Here is a 15,255-nt window from a genome sequence, read left to right on the forward strand (position 1 = left end):
CAAACTTAACCTTCTCAAGAGTCAAGAATTCCAACAGGTCCCCCCAACATGCCGGGGCACAGGGCGGAGAGGTTGCTCTTCATCCCAGCAGGATCCGCCTTCGGGAGATCAACGAGGCGAAGGCTACAACATCTGCCTCCGCACCCATTTCCAACCCCAGCTGGTCTGACACCCCGAATATAGCCTCCGGAGGGCCCAAGTGCAGTTTCACGTGCACCGATTTGGAGATTACCCTAAAAACCTCCTTTCAGTAATCCTCCAGCTTTGGACAGGACCAAAACATATGAACGTGGTTTGCGCTCCCCCCCCCCCCCCGGCAACATTCACCCCCCCCCCCCCCCCCCGCAACGTTCACACACGTCTTCTACCCCCTCAAAGAGCTGGCTCATCCTCGCCTTTGTGAGGTGTGCTCTATGTACTCTCCCAACTCTTCCTCCCACTTTGCTTTGATCCCATCCAGTGGTGCCTTCTCACCTACCAAAATAGCCCTGTAGACCACCGACACCACCCCCTTTCCAGTCCCCCTGTTGTCAGCACCTCCTCCAGCAATGTGGAGGCCAGCTCCACCGGGAAGTTCTGTATCTCCTTCCTGGCAAAATCACAAACCTGCATGGATCTAAACATTTCCCCCTGCTCCAGCCCATACTTTGCTCCCAGTTCCTTCTATCCTGCAAACCGCCCCCCAAGAAAGAAATCTTTTCGTAACTTAATCCCCTTCTCCTCCCATTTCAGAAAATTTCCGTCCAACTTCCCTGGCTCAAATCTGTGGTTCCCCCGAATTGGAATTTCCCTTGACCCTGCCCCCAACCCGAAGTGTTAGCGAAACTGCCTCCAAATTCTCAATGAAGGTATTATTACCGGACTCCCTGAGTATTTCCCAGGGCCATGGGGAACGGCGTGTTGCTAGCACCTTCAATCACGACCCCCTACACAAACTCTCCTCCATTCTGACCCACTGGGACTCAACCCTTCTGACCCAGCTCTGCACTTTCTCCACATTCACCGCCCAGTGATACTACATCAGGTTTGGAAGACCCAAACCCCCTGCCTGCCTTCCCCTCTGTAGCAGCACCTTTCTAACTCTGGCCACCTTCCATCCCCATATGAACGAGGTAATCATTCCTTGAATCTCTCTGAAAAATGCCTTTGGCAGGAAAATCGGCAGGCATTAGAAAATAAACAGAAATTGCGGTAACACGTCCATTTTAACCGCCTGTACCTGACCCACCAGTGGCAGAGGGAGACCATCCCACCTTGCCAGATCAGCTTTCACTCTCCCCACCAAACTAGAAATGTTGTACCTGCAGACCCCCCCCCCACACACACACATTCCTGCACCCCCAGGTATCTAAAGTGTGTCCCTGCCCTACGGAATGGCAGCCCTCCCACCCCTGCTCCCACATTCGGCCGAGTCACCACAAAGTACTCACTCTTGTCTAGATTTAATTTGTACCCGAGAAAGACACAAACACCTGGAGCAGCTCCAATAGTCCCCCTATTGACACGCTTGGTTCCGACACATATAACAAGTCATCAGCACACAAGGACACCCTATGCTCTATTCCTCCCGGCACTATCCCTTTCCATACCCCGAACTTCTTAACGTGATGGCCAATGGCTCAATCACGAGTGCAAACAGCAGGGAGGACATCGGACATCCCTGCCTAGTCCCACGGTGGAGAGAAACGTATCTCGAGCTGATGCTATTTGTGCGGACACTCGCCCTCGGCTCCTTACATAGTAGCTTTACCCAGTCCATGGTTAATACTCAAACTTAATTGTTGGTTACTTTTGTGGATCCTGAACCTCTCAGCGATGACTAAGGGTTACGATGAGAAATAGCCCTGCAGCATCTCCACTATTTCATTATAACCTTTCAAGGCTGGTTTTTGTGTTGCACCAGACTTAGCAGGAGGATAAAGGTTTTCCCCACCCAGTGTGCACCGTAGAGTCACGACTACTATGTCTGCTGAAATTTTGTTCACCTGGACAAAGTATTTTGAATCATTCAGTGCTGAGCTCCAGTGCTCGGCGCTTTCATCACACAGTTCCATAAACAGGTGCCGAAAACTCAAGCCATTTTACTTTGGCAAGGCTTGTGTAAGCACAAATGTGCGACAAAGGTTTTTAGCACTACCCCTTTCCAAACAAGGTAACCCTGACCTCGGCAGTGCCTTTTCCCCAGAGTACAGCCAACCTTTCTCTACTCAGTTCAAGTTGCCTTATTTCCTTGCATGGCTTTGGAGACCCTTAACGTGAATCTTTATGGAAAGGGGGAGTGAGATCTCAAATTCGTTGAGGGGAATAGCATTCCTGAGGTTTTCATATGTGGCACGTATCTTGAGCACCTATTTCCATCAGTTAACAGTAAGTTGCTTCACCCTTTCAAACACAAAAGGTTGTTTGAGTCGCTTCTGATGAGTTTGGAATTCTTTGTGTCACGACTCCGGTACCCGCTTCTATCTGTTCAGGATGGCAAAAATCTTTGTAGCACTTTTGTGCTTACATAAGCCTTGCCAAAGTAAAATTAACTTGCTACTCACAGTAGAGAGAGCTCGGGGCAGCACAGTAGCATAGTGGTTAGCACAGTTGCTTCACAGCTCCAGAATCCCAGGTTCGATTCCCGGCTTGGGTCACTGTCTGTGTGGAGTCTGCACATTCTCCCCATGTGTGTGTGGGTTTCCTCCGGGTGCTCCGGTATCCTCCCACAGTCCAAAGATGTGCAGGTTAGGTGGATTGGCCATGATAAATTGCCCTCAGTGTCCAAATAGGTGAGGTTGGGTTACGGGGATAAAGGGGATAGGGTGGACATGTGGGGCTTAAGTAGGGTCCTCTTTCCAAGGGCCGGTGCAGACTCGATGGGCTGAATGGCCTCCTTCTGCACTGTAAATTCTATGATTCTATGAGCACTGTTCCAGAACCTCGAAGAATTTTGACAAGAGTAAAGTGTCATGAGAATCACACATTATCTCAGTATTACTGGATGCGTTCAGGGAAAAGGCTACTCCTCAGATACAGGATAAATTGGTTCTTGAACCTGTTCAATGCCCTTCTCTGTAACAACTTTTAACAGGAGTTTGATGAGTAGATGAAGATATCACTGCTTCCTCACGGCGCTGAGGACTTGGATTCGATCCCAGCCCTGGGTCACTGTTCATGTGGAGTTTCCACATTCTCCCCGTGTCTGTGTGGGTGTCACCCCCACAACACAAAGATGTGCAGGGTAAGTGGATTGGCCACTAAATTGCCCCTTAATTGGAAAAAAAGGAATTGGGTACTATAACTTTGTTTAAAAAAAAGATGAGGATATGCACTCATGAAGGGACTCACTGACTGATTATTTTAATGCACTGGAATTTTTAAAAATAGATTTTAATTAAAGTTAGACATCTGTGATAGGGCAATTTTCTGTTTTTATCATTATTATTCATTCATATGTGATTTATGAATCATAGAATCATAGAATTTACAATGCAAAAGGAGGCCATTCGGCCCATCAAGTCTGCACCGGCCCTTTGAAAGAGCACACACCTCCACCCTATCCCCGTAAACCAGTAACCCCGCCTAAACTTTTTGGACACTAAGGGCAATTTGGCATGGCCAAACCACCTAACCTGAACATCTTTAGACTATGGGAGGAAACCGGAGCACCCGGAGGAAACCTATACAGACACAGGGAGAATGTGCAGACTTCGCACAGACAATGATCCAAACCGGGAATCGAACCTGGGACCCTGGAGTATGAAGCAACAATGCCAACCATTGTGTTACTGTGTCGCCCCTGAATGAACAAGCTTTGTACCTATAATGAATTTCCATGTGGACAACATATTGGAATCGAAATTGAGTGAAAAGGTACTGATGGGTCAGGAACTCTCAGTCTATGGGGCCTCTGCTGCATGGTCCTCATCCTCGGGAAAGGTCTGCAATATGCCTGTCAACTGCCTAATTAATATGGACGACTGGTGGACCTTCCTAGGAAGAGGCTTCACAGGAGTCCCACTCAACCTCACAAGGTTCCCCTCAATGTCTCAGCATTTGCCTTGCCAAGTGTCATAACCCCAATGGAGGTCCTGGGATCAGGACCCTACGATTTCCTGTGACCTCTGCACAACATGAACTTCCCCATTAAGGGGCGGGACTTCCATTTTAAGGGGGCAGGTTTCTCCTTAACAAGGAGAGCCCCAGCTGCATAAAAACCCGGTTTCAGGTCGGGGAAATAGACCCTTAGGGGAGTGGAGGAGTATTTGGAATTCTATAGTAATAAACCTTGTTCTAATATCGTCTGTGTGTCCTGCTTACTGCGGATTCAACACCAACCCTCTTCATAATCTTGAATGTTTCAATGAGATCACCTCTCATTCTTTAAAACTCCAGACAATATAGACTCAATTTTCTCATGAAAGGATAACGTTCCTCTCCCAGGGACCACTCTAGTGACTACCTCCAATCCATCCTTGAATATGAAGGCCAAAATTGCACACAGTATTCCAGGTGTGGTCTCACCAAAGACCCATACCATTGTAAGAAGATTTATTTTCTAACACTCTGATGCGACCATCAATTCACACGAAACGAAGAGTTGAAGTGAACAGTGGTTTTAATCAGCTAGATCTGTGCCTGCCTGCGACTGCTCTGTACTGAGTGCCGCCTACAGGCTGCAGATCTATATACTTCCCCCCGAGGGGGCGGAGCCATAGGCGGAGCCCACAAGGGCATCAACATAATACAATACAATGTAATGCAATACAATGGTGAATGGTAGCAGTAATATGTTCACCACACACTCCAATCCAAGGCATAAGACCATAAGACATAGGAGCAGAATTAGGCCTTTCGCCCCATCAAGTCTGCTCCGGCATTCAATCATGGCTCGAGTACGGACCCTGAGTCCTCAACCGCTCCTCATATGACAAGTCCTTCATTCCGGGGATCATTCTTGTGAACTTCCTCTGGACCTTCTCCAAGGCCAGCACATTCTTACTTAGATACGGGGCCCAAAACTTGCCAACGTGCCATTTACTTTCCAAATTGTTCGCTGTGCCTACATGGTAATTTTTGTGTTCCTCATATAAGCACACCCAACTTATTCTGAACATCATCATTTATAAGTTTCATGCCTACTTTTCTAGTCTTATGACCAAAATGAATAGCTTCACCAGCAGAATGATTAATGCCCCCCTAGCCATCATATAGTCCATATTTGGCTGTCCTTCCTTTAATTTATCTAAACTCCTGGGATTGCCCTACACTGACAGCTTGACCTTATGGACTCTAAAGCCTATGAACTCTGGGCTATTATTAAGGCCACTCATAAATAGCACAAAGATATGGAAGAAGGAGTGTCTGATTCGGAGTATCGGTAACAAGAAATCACACGGTTCTACTGGTGTCTCATACAGATAGCTTCCAATTACCTAAGGATGTTGTGGTGAGAACACACCTGAGGAGTGCAGAAGATGGCGTCACAGAGAAAGTGAGGTCATGGAGAAAGGGAGAATGTTTCTTATTTCCGATTCGCAAATACATATTCTTTTAACCGTTTTGTTTGCACCAAATTCATTAATAGGTACTTGGCAATACTTTTTAAAAAAACTTTTTAAATTAAAGTTTTGCAAAGTTTTTCATAATAAATAGTAATAATCCTAACACAGCAATATAGAGTGAACATTAACATAGTGCAAAAAGAGAATATACAATAGCAGTTGACTAGACGTGACCCCACGCGCCTCAGTCTTCCCACACCCTCCCAACGGAGCACTCACCCCCACTCCCCTACGGGTCGCTGCTGCTGCTGACGTTTTAATTTTCCCTGAGAAGCCATCGGACGGTATTATGCCCCCGCTCAACAGCAGCAGCTCTGTACACTTGGCAAAATTAGTTACACATATAAGTAGGCATTTGTTCGTGGTGTTGTCGTCCCTTGCTTCTCCCAGACGGAGTTCGCTGCCGTTGTCATCTCGTTCCGCTTCTGCGGCCCTCCCGTCTTCCCCGTTTTCTCTGTTCCTGTTATCGTTAAGTTTGTTAACGTTTCCCTACCTCGCCCCTCCCTGGCTCGCCTCTATTGTTCTGTCTCTTCCCTCTACCCCCTCTCCCCGTTCCATTTGGAGAGATTCCGAGAGGTCGGACAGCCAGTCTGCAGCTTTGGGTGGTGCTGCTGACTGCCAGCCGAACAGGATTCTATGGCGGGCGATCAGGGAGGCAAAGGCAAGGGTGTCCGCCCTCCTCCCCAGGAATAGATCTGGCTTGTCTGAAACCCCGAAGACCACCACTTTCGGGCATGGCTCCACCCTCACCCCCACCACCTTGGACATTGCCTCGAAGAAGGCTGTCCAGTACTCCACAAGTCTGGGGCAGGACCAGAACATGTGGGCGTGGTTTACTTGGCAATACTTGACAATAATATCTAAGAAGACATCTCAAGTTTAAATCGCTTTGAATTGGACTAACTCAGAAAAATAACAGTGGACTACCACAATGAGATCCAGAAATAACTTCAAAACATTCTTGCCTCATTGGGTCTCAATTGATGAGCACTGATACTTCTTTTAAATGGTAGGTCAATTAAGCAAATTATTTTAACACTGAAGCTACAATAAAAAATTAACTGTAATCTTTTGTGAAGAAATTCTGTCAATCAAATTGATATAATTGAGTTGAAGTGGGGCGGTGTAGCATTAGTAACAAGTGAGTTTGCAGATCAGTTGGGAATTCCTTTATCTGCTAATTTAAGAAAGGCACAACTCTGTTTTTGTTGTATTGCAGAGGCTGATTACGATGCAACACGGCAGACATTTGTAAACCTTGTGCCTGGATTAATGGTTGACATCTAAAACAAGCATTGGTGTCGTTCCATGTGTGGTCACAAAGAAAGGGAGAATGTCTTTTTAATTCAAGATTCGCAAATTCAGGTTGCACCTATTTCATTATTAGGTAGCTTCTGATGTTATGTTCTTGGCTCACCGCCTGCTGCTGATTTTGCCTGAGGTGCTTTCTTGGCAGTTTTTGTCAGTGATGATTTGCCATTGCCTTCCATTGACATAGGAAGGCAAAGAGGCAGGTCCCAAGTCTACCTCAGCAAGAATGGGAATCGAACCCATGCTGTTGGCATTGTTCTGAACCACGCACTAGTTATTTCACCAACTAAGCTAACGGCTCACTGAACCCAGCATTAGGCCCCTTTCGAAGCATTCTATTCAGAATTTAGTCCCTGAAGGGCCTGCTCCATTCTGAGTTCCTTGAAGCTGACAAGGGAAAATAAATTATGTATTTTGTCTCAACAAAATTTCCCGAGAAGTCAAAGAGGGGTAAGAGTACTTTCCCCCAAATCTCTCACTCTCACAATATATGGCTCCAATTAGCCCCTCCTGGAACTTACCCGAGAGTTTTTGCCAGCGAGGCATGGGGCCCAACATTGATCACTTAGCTCAGATCAGCTGCCTTCGAAGGCACGATCAAGTATGTTGAGGAGCTCTGAGAACTAATTCCTGCCTACCCTCGGGCCTTTTGCTTCAGGTGCGAGCTGATCCTCAGACCAAAATCTAGACTAAAATGGCCTCCCAACTCCAAATGGGAGACTGTCAGCTAAAATTGAAGGTAAATTGTTGACCTGGTGAGGATATTAATTCAGTGGCAGGAGACAGAATAAATGGATAATACTTGAATTGGAAGGAAGTGACAAGTGGTGGCCCACAAGGATCTGTGCTTGGGCTTTAACTATTCAATATATTTCTTAATGATTTAAATAACACAATAGAGAGTCATATATTTGCTATTGACACAAAGATTGGTGGAATTGCAAGGAGTGTAGACAGAGGGTTAAATTACAAAGAGGTACTCCTAGATCAGTGAGTAGGTGAAGTTGTGGCAGATGAATTTCAAGGCAAGATGAATGTGAGGTCATTGTTTTGGATGAAAAACAAAGTGATTCACGTTTTATTTAAATGGCGGAAAGCTAGGAACAGCAGAGAATGAAAGAGATTCAGATGTTCTTGTACTCGCTAAAACGTGGTAAGAAGGTAGAAGAAATAATCAAAAAAGCGATTGGAATGTTTGTTTTCAAAACTAGAGGAGTAGAATAGAAAGGGAAAGATGTTTTACCAAAGCTGCGCAAAGTGCTGTTCAGACCACATCTGGAGTACTGTGTACAGTTGTTGGTATTGCACCAGGGTTACCAAGGCTCCAAGAGTTAAATTACGAGAAGAAATTACATAAGCAAGGCTAGTAATTACTCGAATTTAGGTATATTATGGAATGTTTTATTCTCGATTTTTAAGATTTTGAAAGAATTGGAGTGGATAGAGAAAAATTCTGGTGGCGTGTCTATGATAGGAGGAACATGAACTTAAAATCAGAGCCAGACCATCCAGGTGAGAAGTTAGGAAACACATCTTCACACACAAAGTGCAATGCAAGTGGGGGAGTCTCTCTCACATAAAGTAAATACATTTTTAAATCCGCGATTGATAGATTTTTCTTAGCCAGGGTATTGAGAGCTATGGAGCCAGGCAGCTGAACGGAGTGGATGCAGATCAGTCATGATCTCATTGAATGGTCCAATAAACTCGAGGAGCTGAATAGCCTGCTCCCCCTGACGTTCCACTCTTCCATAGTGGGCAGTGACCCTCAAAAGTGTAAATCAGAGTAGTGCTGCAGTACCATTTTTGGGCCAAAGGAGGTCGCAATGACCACTTGATGGGTTCTGCATCAACAGGCAAGAATCTAACTGACTCCACGGCTTCAACAACACTTTCATCAAATAACAAAATATTTGGAAGACAAAAGCTATCGAAACACTCTCTATGGCAATGAGTTCTATCTGACAATAGAGGGACCCATTTCATGTGCACTCTGATTGCTGAAAAGGATGGGAATGATTTCCATTTTTATGCAGCTGTTAAGGACTGGTATTGGCAGAACAATGCTTTTAACATCTTTATTTCAGAGTGTATAAGTTGACAGACCCCTTATTTGAATATATTCTCATGATAATGGAGAAAAACTATGGAATTATACCAGGAAATATTAGACTTTAAAAAAGACCTGAGTTATATATTTTTAAAAATGGACAAAGACACCGAAAATGGCTGAGAATGTACAACTCGTCACTGACAGGAATGGCTACAGGGGGTTTCTCTAAGGACCAAAAAACTCCTCTCTGTGCTTCAGACAAGGAACTTGTAAAACCACCCAAAGACTGATTGCCATCTGAGTTAAAGAAGAAGAGACATAATGACCCTCTCATCACCAAGACCATGGGGATAATGGTCTCGGGGCTAGGCAGGCTAGTACATTCGGTCCGCCTGGAACACACATCTGGGGTTTAAAAGCTTTTAGATTAAACCAGCAGAGGATGGGTTGAATAAAGACACAGAGCCAGTCATTCCTCTTCACCCGGGTTTGTGACACTTAGAGGGGGGGTCCAGCCAGACAGTGACAAATTGAGGGGTCTCGTCCAGATCAATAAACTTTAGGGAACCTCACCTGGACCTGGTTGCAACAAGATAAAGGGTTTAATATCTGCTTCCTTCTTGGGTAAAGGACACACATCTCTTGCCTTTATCCAAAATTCTGGTCTGGCAATTGCTGGTCATTGGTTTGTGTGCATTTCCTGCCCACCGTATTGGGGCCTTAGCAGCTTCCTGCAAATGGGTGCATGTGGACCAATTTATGAGTAAACAAGCCATGTCTAACAGTGAATTGCGGCACTTATATGGCTACCCATAACTAACTTACAACCTTTTTGTGGAATTTTCTGGTGAGCTGCTGCCGAGAGATATTTAGCATCTTCCAGTTCTAAACATGACATATCTTTTCCATGAACAACAAGTAGATAGATGATATTGATGATATTGAACGTACTGATGACAGAAACCAGCCCATCTCACACAAAGTGTGCTGCCTCTTGTAGACATAAAAAGATAAACCATGACTGCTTGACATTTACATGCATTCAGTCAAAATTCAATGTTAGCATTTTGCAGCATGTTAAACGTGTCTTATATAAATTCAATCACAAGGCTCAAAATGAATTTGACCTCTATATTTAAGTTGTATTTACACAATAACAGCCATCTCAATTTAAAGACATCCAGAAATAAAAACAGAGAGAGTTGGAAATGCAGTCCAACGTTTATGACAAATCCAACCCAATACTTTAACTTACATTTCTCCTTTCAAATGCTGACATGCATTGCCTCTATTTCCTGTTTCTATATTCTAGATGTTATTATTTTCGACTAAATGCATAAATATACGCGGAGTATTTATCACAGATTTTCATTAAAATAAACACCACATTTTTCCTCACTAATTATATGCCATGTTGAACTCACTGAAGTGTTAAATAAGGAAAACTCAATAAATTCAATCACTGCCTTCTCCAGCAATTCAGTCTTGCAGCACTGAAATATTAATAGGATCTTATATCCTGTGCTCATTGTCTCAATGTTCGGTAGAAATACCAGCAACTTTCACAATTGATATTTTGCTTAGATTATTCATTTGGCAATCTGGGTGTAATTGGATCTATTTTAGCCTGTGATCGGCCATTGCTGTCACTCAATCTAACTCACCCTCTTTCACCAGCTCAGCAACCCTTCAAGAAAATGAGAGTCAAGTACTGGATTTAAAAATAAATAATTTTTGGAGGTGCGATTCAGCGGACTTGAGTTCAAATTCGCTCAACGGCGCGTTTAGCAGTGTGCTTCTCGGCGACTGCGGTGCTGCGAAACATTGTGCTATTCACTGGCACTTTCCCGTTTTCTTTAGCCTCGAGGAGACTTTCTCCCCCAAGGCCACACTTAGAGGGAAGCTCGCCAGCAGGGAAGGCTCCTCATGGATCGGCCCCAGGTACCACCACTAACCACCCCACCCCATCTGGTAAGGCCCCCTTCCCCAAGCTTGACCCCTGGCAGTGCCAATCTGGCACCCTCCTGGCTGCCCAGGAGGCACTGCCATGGTGCCTGGGTGCGTGAGGGAGAGCCAGGATGCCGCCCTGCTCTGTTCCCAACCAACCGGGGGTTTCCAACGGCCTGTGAGACCCTCCCAGATACCGATACGCATGCTCCATGTTTGAGTGGACCAGTATTAAACGACACCTTAGTGAGTTTTCTCAGGCATGGCCATTGAGTCCCGGGCGGCAGGTGAATCCGGCAAATGCATATTTAAATGCGCCTAATGACTCATTTAAATGTGCTAATCTGGATTATGCCCAATGATGTTTTGAGCATCGCGAATTTCATGAGAGGCCTCTCGCGAGTTTTAGTGGCTTTGGCCTGACAGCAAGTCGGGTGCGACGTGACCGCTAAATCGTGCCGCTGCATTTGTTGTCATTTTCTTCCAGCCACTGCATACGACATACCATCTACCACACTGGAGCACCACACTCCACCAACTAAATTCAATGTTTAGTGGACTATGTGCCACACATCCTCCATCATGCAGCATTTTATAAATGATGTGTTAGTTCCAAGTTTCTCCATCAGAGGACTGTTATATGGTAATATAATGTGGTAATATGTTGTTATTCTTTGCCCTGTGATCCAAAATGGTCAGATGAGTTGGTGATAAAGAAACCACCAATCTTTAGATTGAAGCAAAACTGACTTATAGAATAATGATTGAATTAAATAGAGTTTGCACACTCTACAGAGCTATAACTACTGATAATGTAAGATTTAGTCCCTTAAACAGTAATCCATAATCTGGAATTAACTAATGATGTCCTCATGCTACTTCTCTCTAATCTAAACTATTCCTTGAGCTGTGATCAATACTTCTCCTCTGCTAACACTACCAAAGCTTCCCTGAGATCTGGAGCTGGATTCTCCAAAAACGGGGTTATGTCCCCATGCCAGCGGTTTACGCTGGCGTTTCACTCTTGACTTTCCTTAAAAAAGTCAAGAGCGATTCACTTACCTGCAGGGGGCTAGCAGGCCCCCGTAGTTCTTCTCACAGCTCTGGCTGCTGATCCGGGGCCCCGCACTTCTGGTCGGCATGCGCAAGGCGGTGGCCTGCAGCAGCCGCGGCGAGCGCCATGGCGGACTCGGAACGCGGATGCAGCTCCGAAATCTAGGCCCCCCCGAGATGGCGCACGCCGGCGGATCTGAGCTACCTGATCACTGCCCTGGCCTCCCTAAGATTCCCCCCCACCCCCCGCCCCGCTCTCCCGGTGCTCGATCCTCCTGCCCCCCCACCAGGACGACCGAAGACTGAGTCCGCAACCGCCACTCTGAGTCTATAGTCGGCACCCAAGGTTCCCGACGACCAATACGTGGTTAGAACCACGGTGTTGAGAACTCAGCCAGTTTTCCGCGAAGAATCGCGGGGCAGCCTCTGTCAATGGTCCCCTACCCGCTCCCTGTAGACTGCGCGCGAGCGATTCCCGAGCGATTTTCCAGGGACCGGAGAATCGCTTCAGCGGCACTGGTCCCGATTTCCGGGTAAACGGCCATTCTCCTCCCCTGCGCCGAACACGATTTCGGCACGGACTCTCGGAGAATCCAGCCCCTGATATTTATACTCGGAACTGGCGATGCCCTCCAGTGTTTGAATTACACTGAGATGTAATAATTAACCCTTTACTAGCGTACCTATATACATATCATTACAAAGACCTCATGCCCAACTCCACTATTAAATAGGAATATGGCAATATCCCCTTGAGCCTGTTCGGCTATTCAGTTAGAGCATGGCAGACTTGTATTGTAACTCCCCATTTACATGCTCCATATTGCATGATACCCTTGCATGACAAAAATCTATTGATTTCAGCTTTGAAATTTTCAATCCACTCAGCCTTAACAGCATTTTGGAGGAGAGTCTTCCAGATTTCCACTTGACATCACCCTGAACAGACTAGCTTAAATTTTCAAATTATAACACGTTCGTTCTGGACTGGTCCACCAGAGGAAATAGTATCTCTCTATTTACCCTTTCAAATCTTTAATCAGCTTAAACACCATGATAGATCACCCCGAAATCTTGAATATTCAAATAAATCAGGACAGACTCTGCAAACTGCCTTCTTAACTTAATTCTGTTAGTTTTAGTGTACTGGTGAATTTCTGCTGCACCCACTCCAAGGCCAATATATATCATTCCTGAGGTGTGCTGCCCAGAACTGAATTCAGTAAATCATACATCAAGGGTGTTTCAGCTACAATGTACTCAATTTGTATTCGGACACATTTTTTTTGTTGCAATTAAAACATCATTTGAATCTTTAAGTTTCTTTCCTAACGGTAGAATCCATAGAATCCCCACAGTGCAGAAGGAGGCCATTCAGCCCATCGAGTCTTCACCTATTCTTTGAAAGAGCACCATAAATAGACCTACTCACCCCATAGCCTCGCCTAACCTGCACATCTTTGTACTGCGCACTTTGTACGGAGCACCAGGAGGAAACCCACGCAGATACAGGGAAAACGTGCAAACTCCACACAGTCACCTGAGGCCTGAATCGGTCCCTGGCGTTGTGAGGCAGCATTGCTAATCTCTGCGCCACCGTGACGTACATTCCTAGGTACACACTAGTTATGATTTATTATATATATTGCACCTAAGACACTTTAAATATTCAACGTAATGGGCAACATAAGGTGCAATAACTACCCTGCCCAAATACAATGCCATGCTTCCGAAAAAAACTAAAAGAATGAAATGAATGCTTACTTCTGATGATCTATTTTCTGACCAGCAGCTTTCATTAGCGTTTCATGGAGACTAGTGGCTTTTGGTGAACCTTTTGGGCTGGTGTCAGATTCACCACTTTCTTCATCTCCCATTGCTTTGATATAACTGCCACTTCGCATCCTTCGGCAAGGGATCTCCTCATCTTTGCCTCCCAGTGGATATCCTCCCCATTCATCCTGGGGGACCTGCAACATTTAAAATACAACAACAACAGTTAATAATCTTTCAATCTTCATTCGGATGCAGGGTTCTTTGAACTTGGGAACTCATTGCCTATTTCCAATAGATGGGCTTGTCGTATATCATGGGCTCTGGCCCTTCATCAGAGGTTTGACAGCTCAAGCATCAATACATTTAAAGTGGCAACTGTTCTTAATGTTACAATATGAAGAGGAAATGAAATGCTATATTAATATTAAAGATGACTGTCGAGGTGCGTAGTTTTTAAATATATAGAAATGCTGAATTGTAAAATAAAAAGTAAAATTAAATTAAATATTTAACAACATTCTGGTTAGGCTGGGGTTATTTTCCTTAGATACCAGTGAAGGCTGATGGGGGGGGGACCTCATTGAGGGGTACAAAATTATGAGGGGCATAGGTAGGTTAGATGGGAAGAAACATTTCTCCTTTATAGAGTGGTCAATAACCAAGGGGGCATAGATTTCAGGTAAGGGGCAGGAGAATTAGAGGGGATTTAAGGAAAATCTTTTTCACCCAGAAAATATATGTGCTTTTTAGAAGCACAGAGGGTGGTGGGAATCTGGAACTCACTGGCTGAAAGTGTGGTAAAGGCTGGAACCCTCACAACCTTTCAGAAGCATTTAGATGAGCACTTGAAACGGGATAGCATACAAAGCTACGGACTAAGCTGCAAAATAGGATTAGAATAGATATGCGTTCGATGGCCGGCACAGGCACGATGGGCTGAAGGGCCTCCTTTTGTGCTGTAAAACTCTATGACTCCAAAAAGGACCATCTGCATTGCCACCCAAAACATCATATAAACCCGAAATTGTTATATGTGGCACCTGTTAATAATTCATATGATTTGTTAAAAAAAACTGCGAATGTTGCAAATTTTGAAAACTAAGCAGTAAACTTTGGAAACTCAGCATATACATCAACATCTGAAAGGAAGATAAAATATACTGCACATATGTCTGAAATTAGATATGCGCCAAATTGCCAATTTAAATGTAATAACATTGTAAGTAGGAATCAGCGGTGTGTTTTATTCATTTCATACTCTGTAACTTCTGAGTATTGTGGTTTCAGGAGTATATTACAATACGGTTAGAAAGCAAGGAAGCTGATTTTGTATAGATGTTTCTGCATGCTCTATCGCTATTTATTCCTTTCTAACCGCAATGTTTTGGTTTGAATATCTTTGAACCATCAACTCTGTTCAATGGCCTTATGTCAACTGGACTCTGTTGTTAACTCCGTTCCAGTGAATGTTGCACAAAGCTGTCTGGAAATGTTGCTGACAGTGGGATTGATTTGGGTCAAAATTTCTCAGAACCGAACAAGATGATTGAGCCAATATTCATGCTGGCT

The 15,255-nt window shown here is 44.8% G+C and overlaps 1 protein-coding gene across 3 annotated transcripts in view; it reads right to left on the reverse strand.

The window, feature by feature from the left end:
- dlgap2a (discs, large (Drosophila) homolog-associated protein 2a) overlaps positions 1–15,255 on the reverse strand; it is a 1,100,531-nt gene that overhangs the window by 133,246 nt on the left and 952,030 nt on the right. For all 3 annotated transcript variants that reach the window (XM_072498636.1, XM_072498634.1, XM_072498633.1), the window contains one exon: positions 13,675–13,880. In XM_072498636.1, the coding sequence (XP_072354737.1) occupies positions 13,675–13,880 (206 nt within the window). The remainder of the gene's footprint in view (positions 1–13,674; positions 13,881–15,255) is intronic.

This window comes from Scyliorhinus torazame, chromosome 4 (assembly GCF_047496885.1).
Source record: "Scyliorhinus torazame isolate Kashiwa2021f chromosome 4, sScyTor2.1, whole genome shotgun sequence".
Lineage (NCBI taxonomy): Eukaryota > Metazoa > Chordata > Chondrichthyes > Carcharhiniformes > Scyliorhinidae > Scyliorhinus > Scyliorhinus torazame.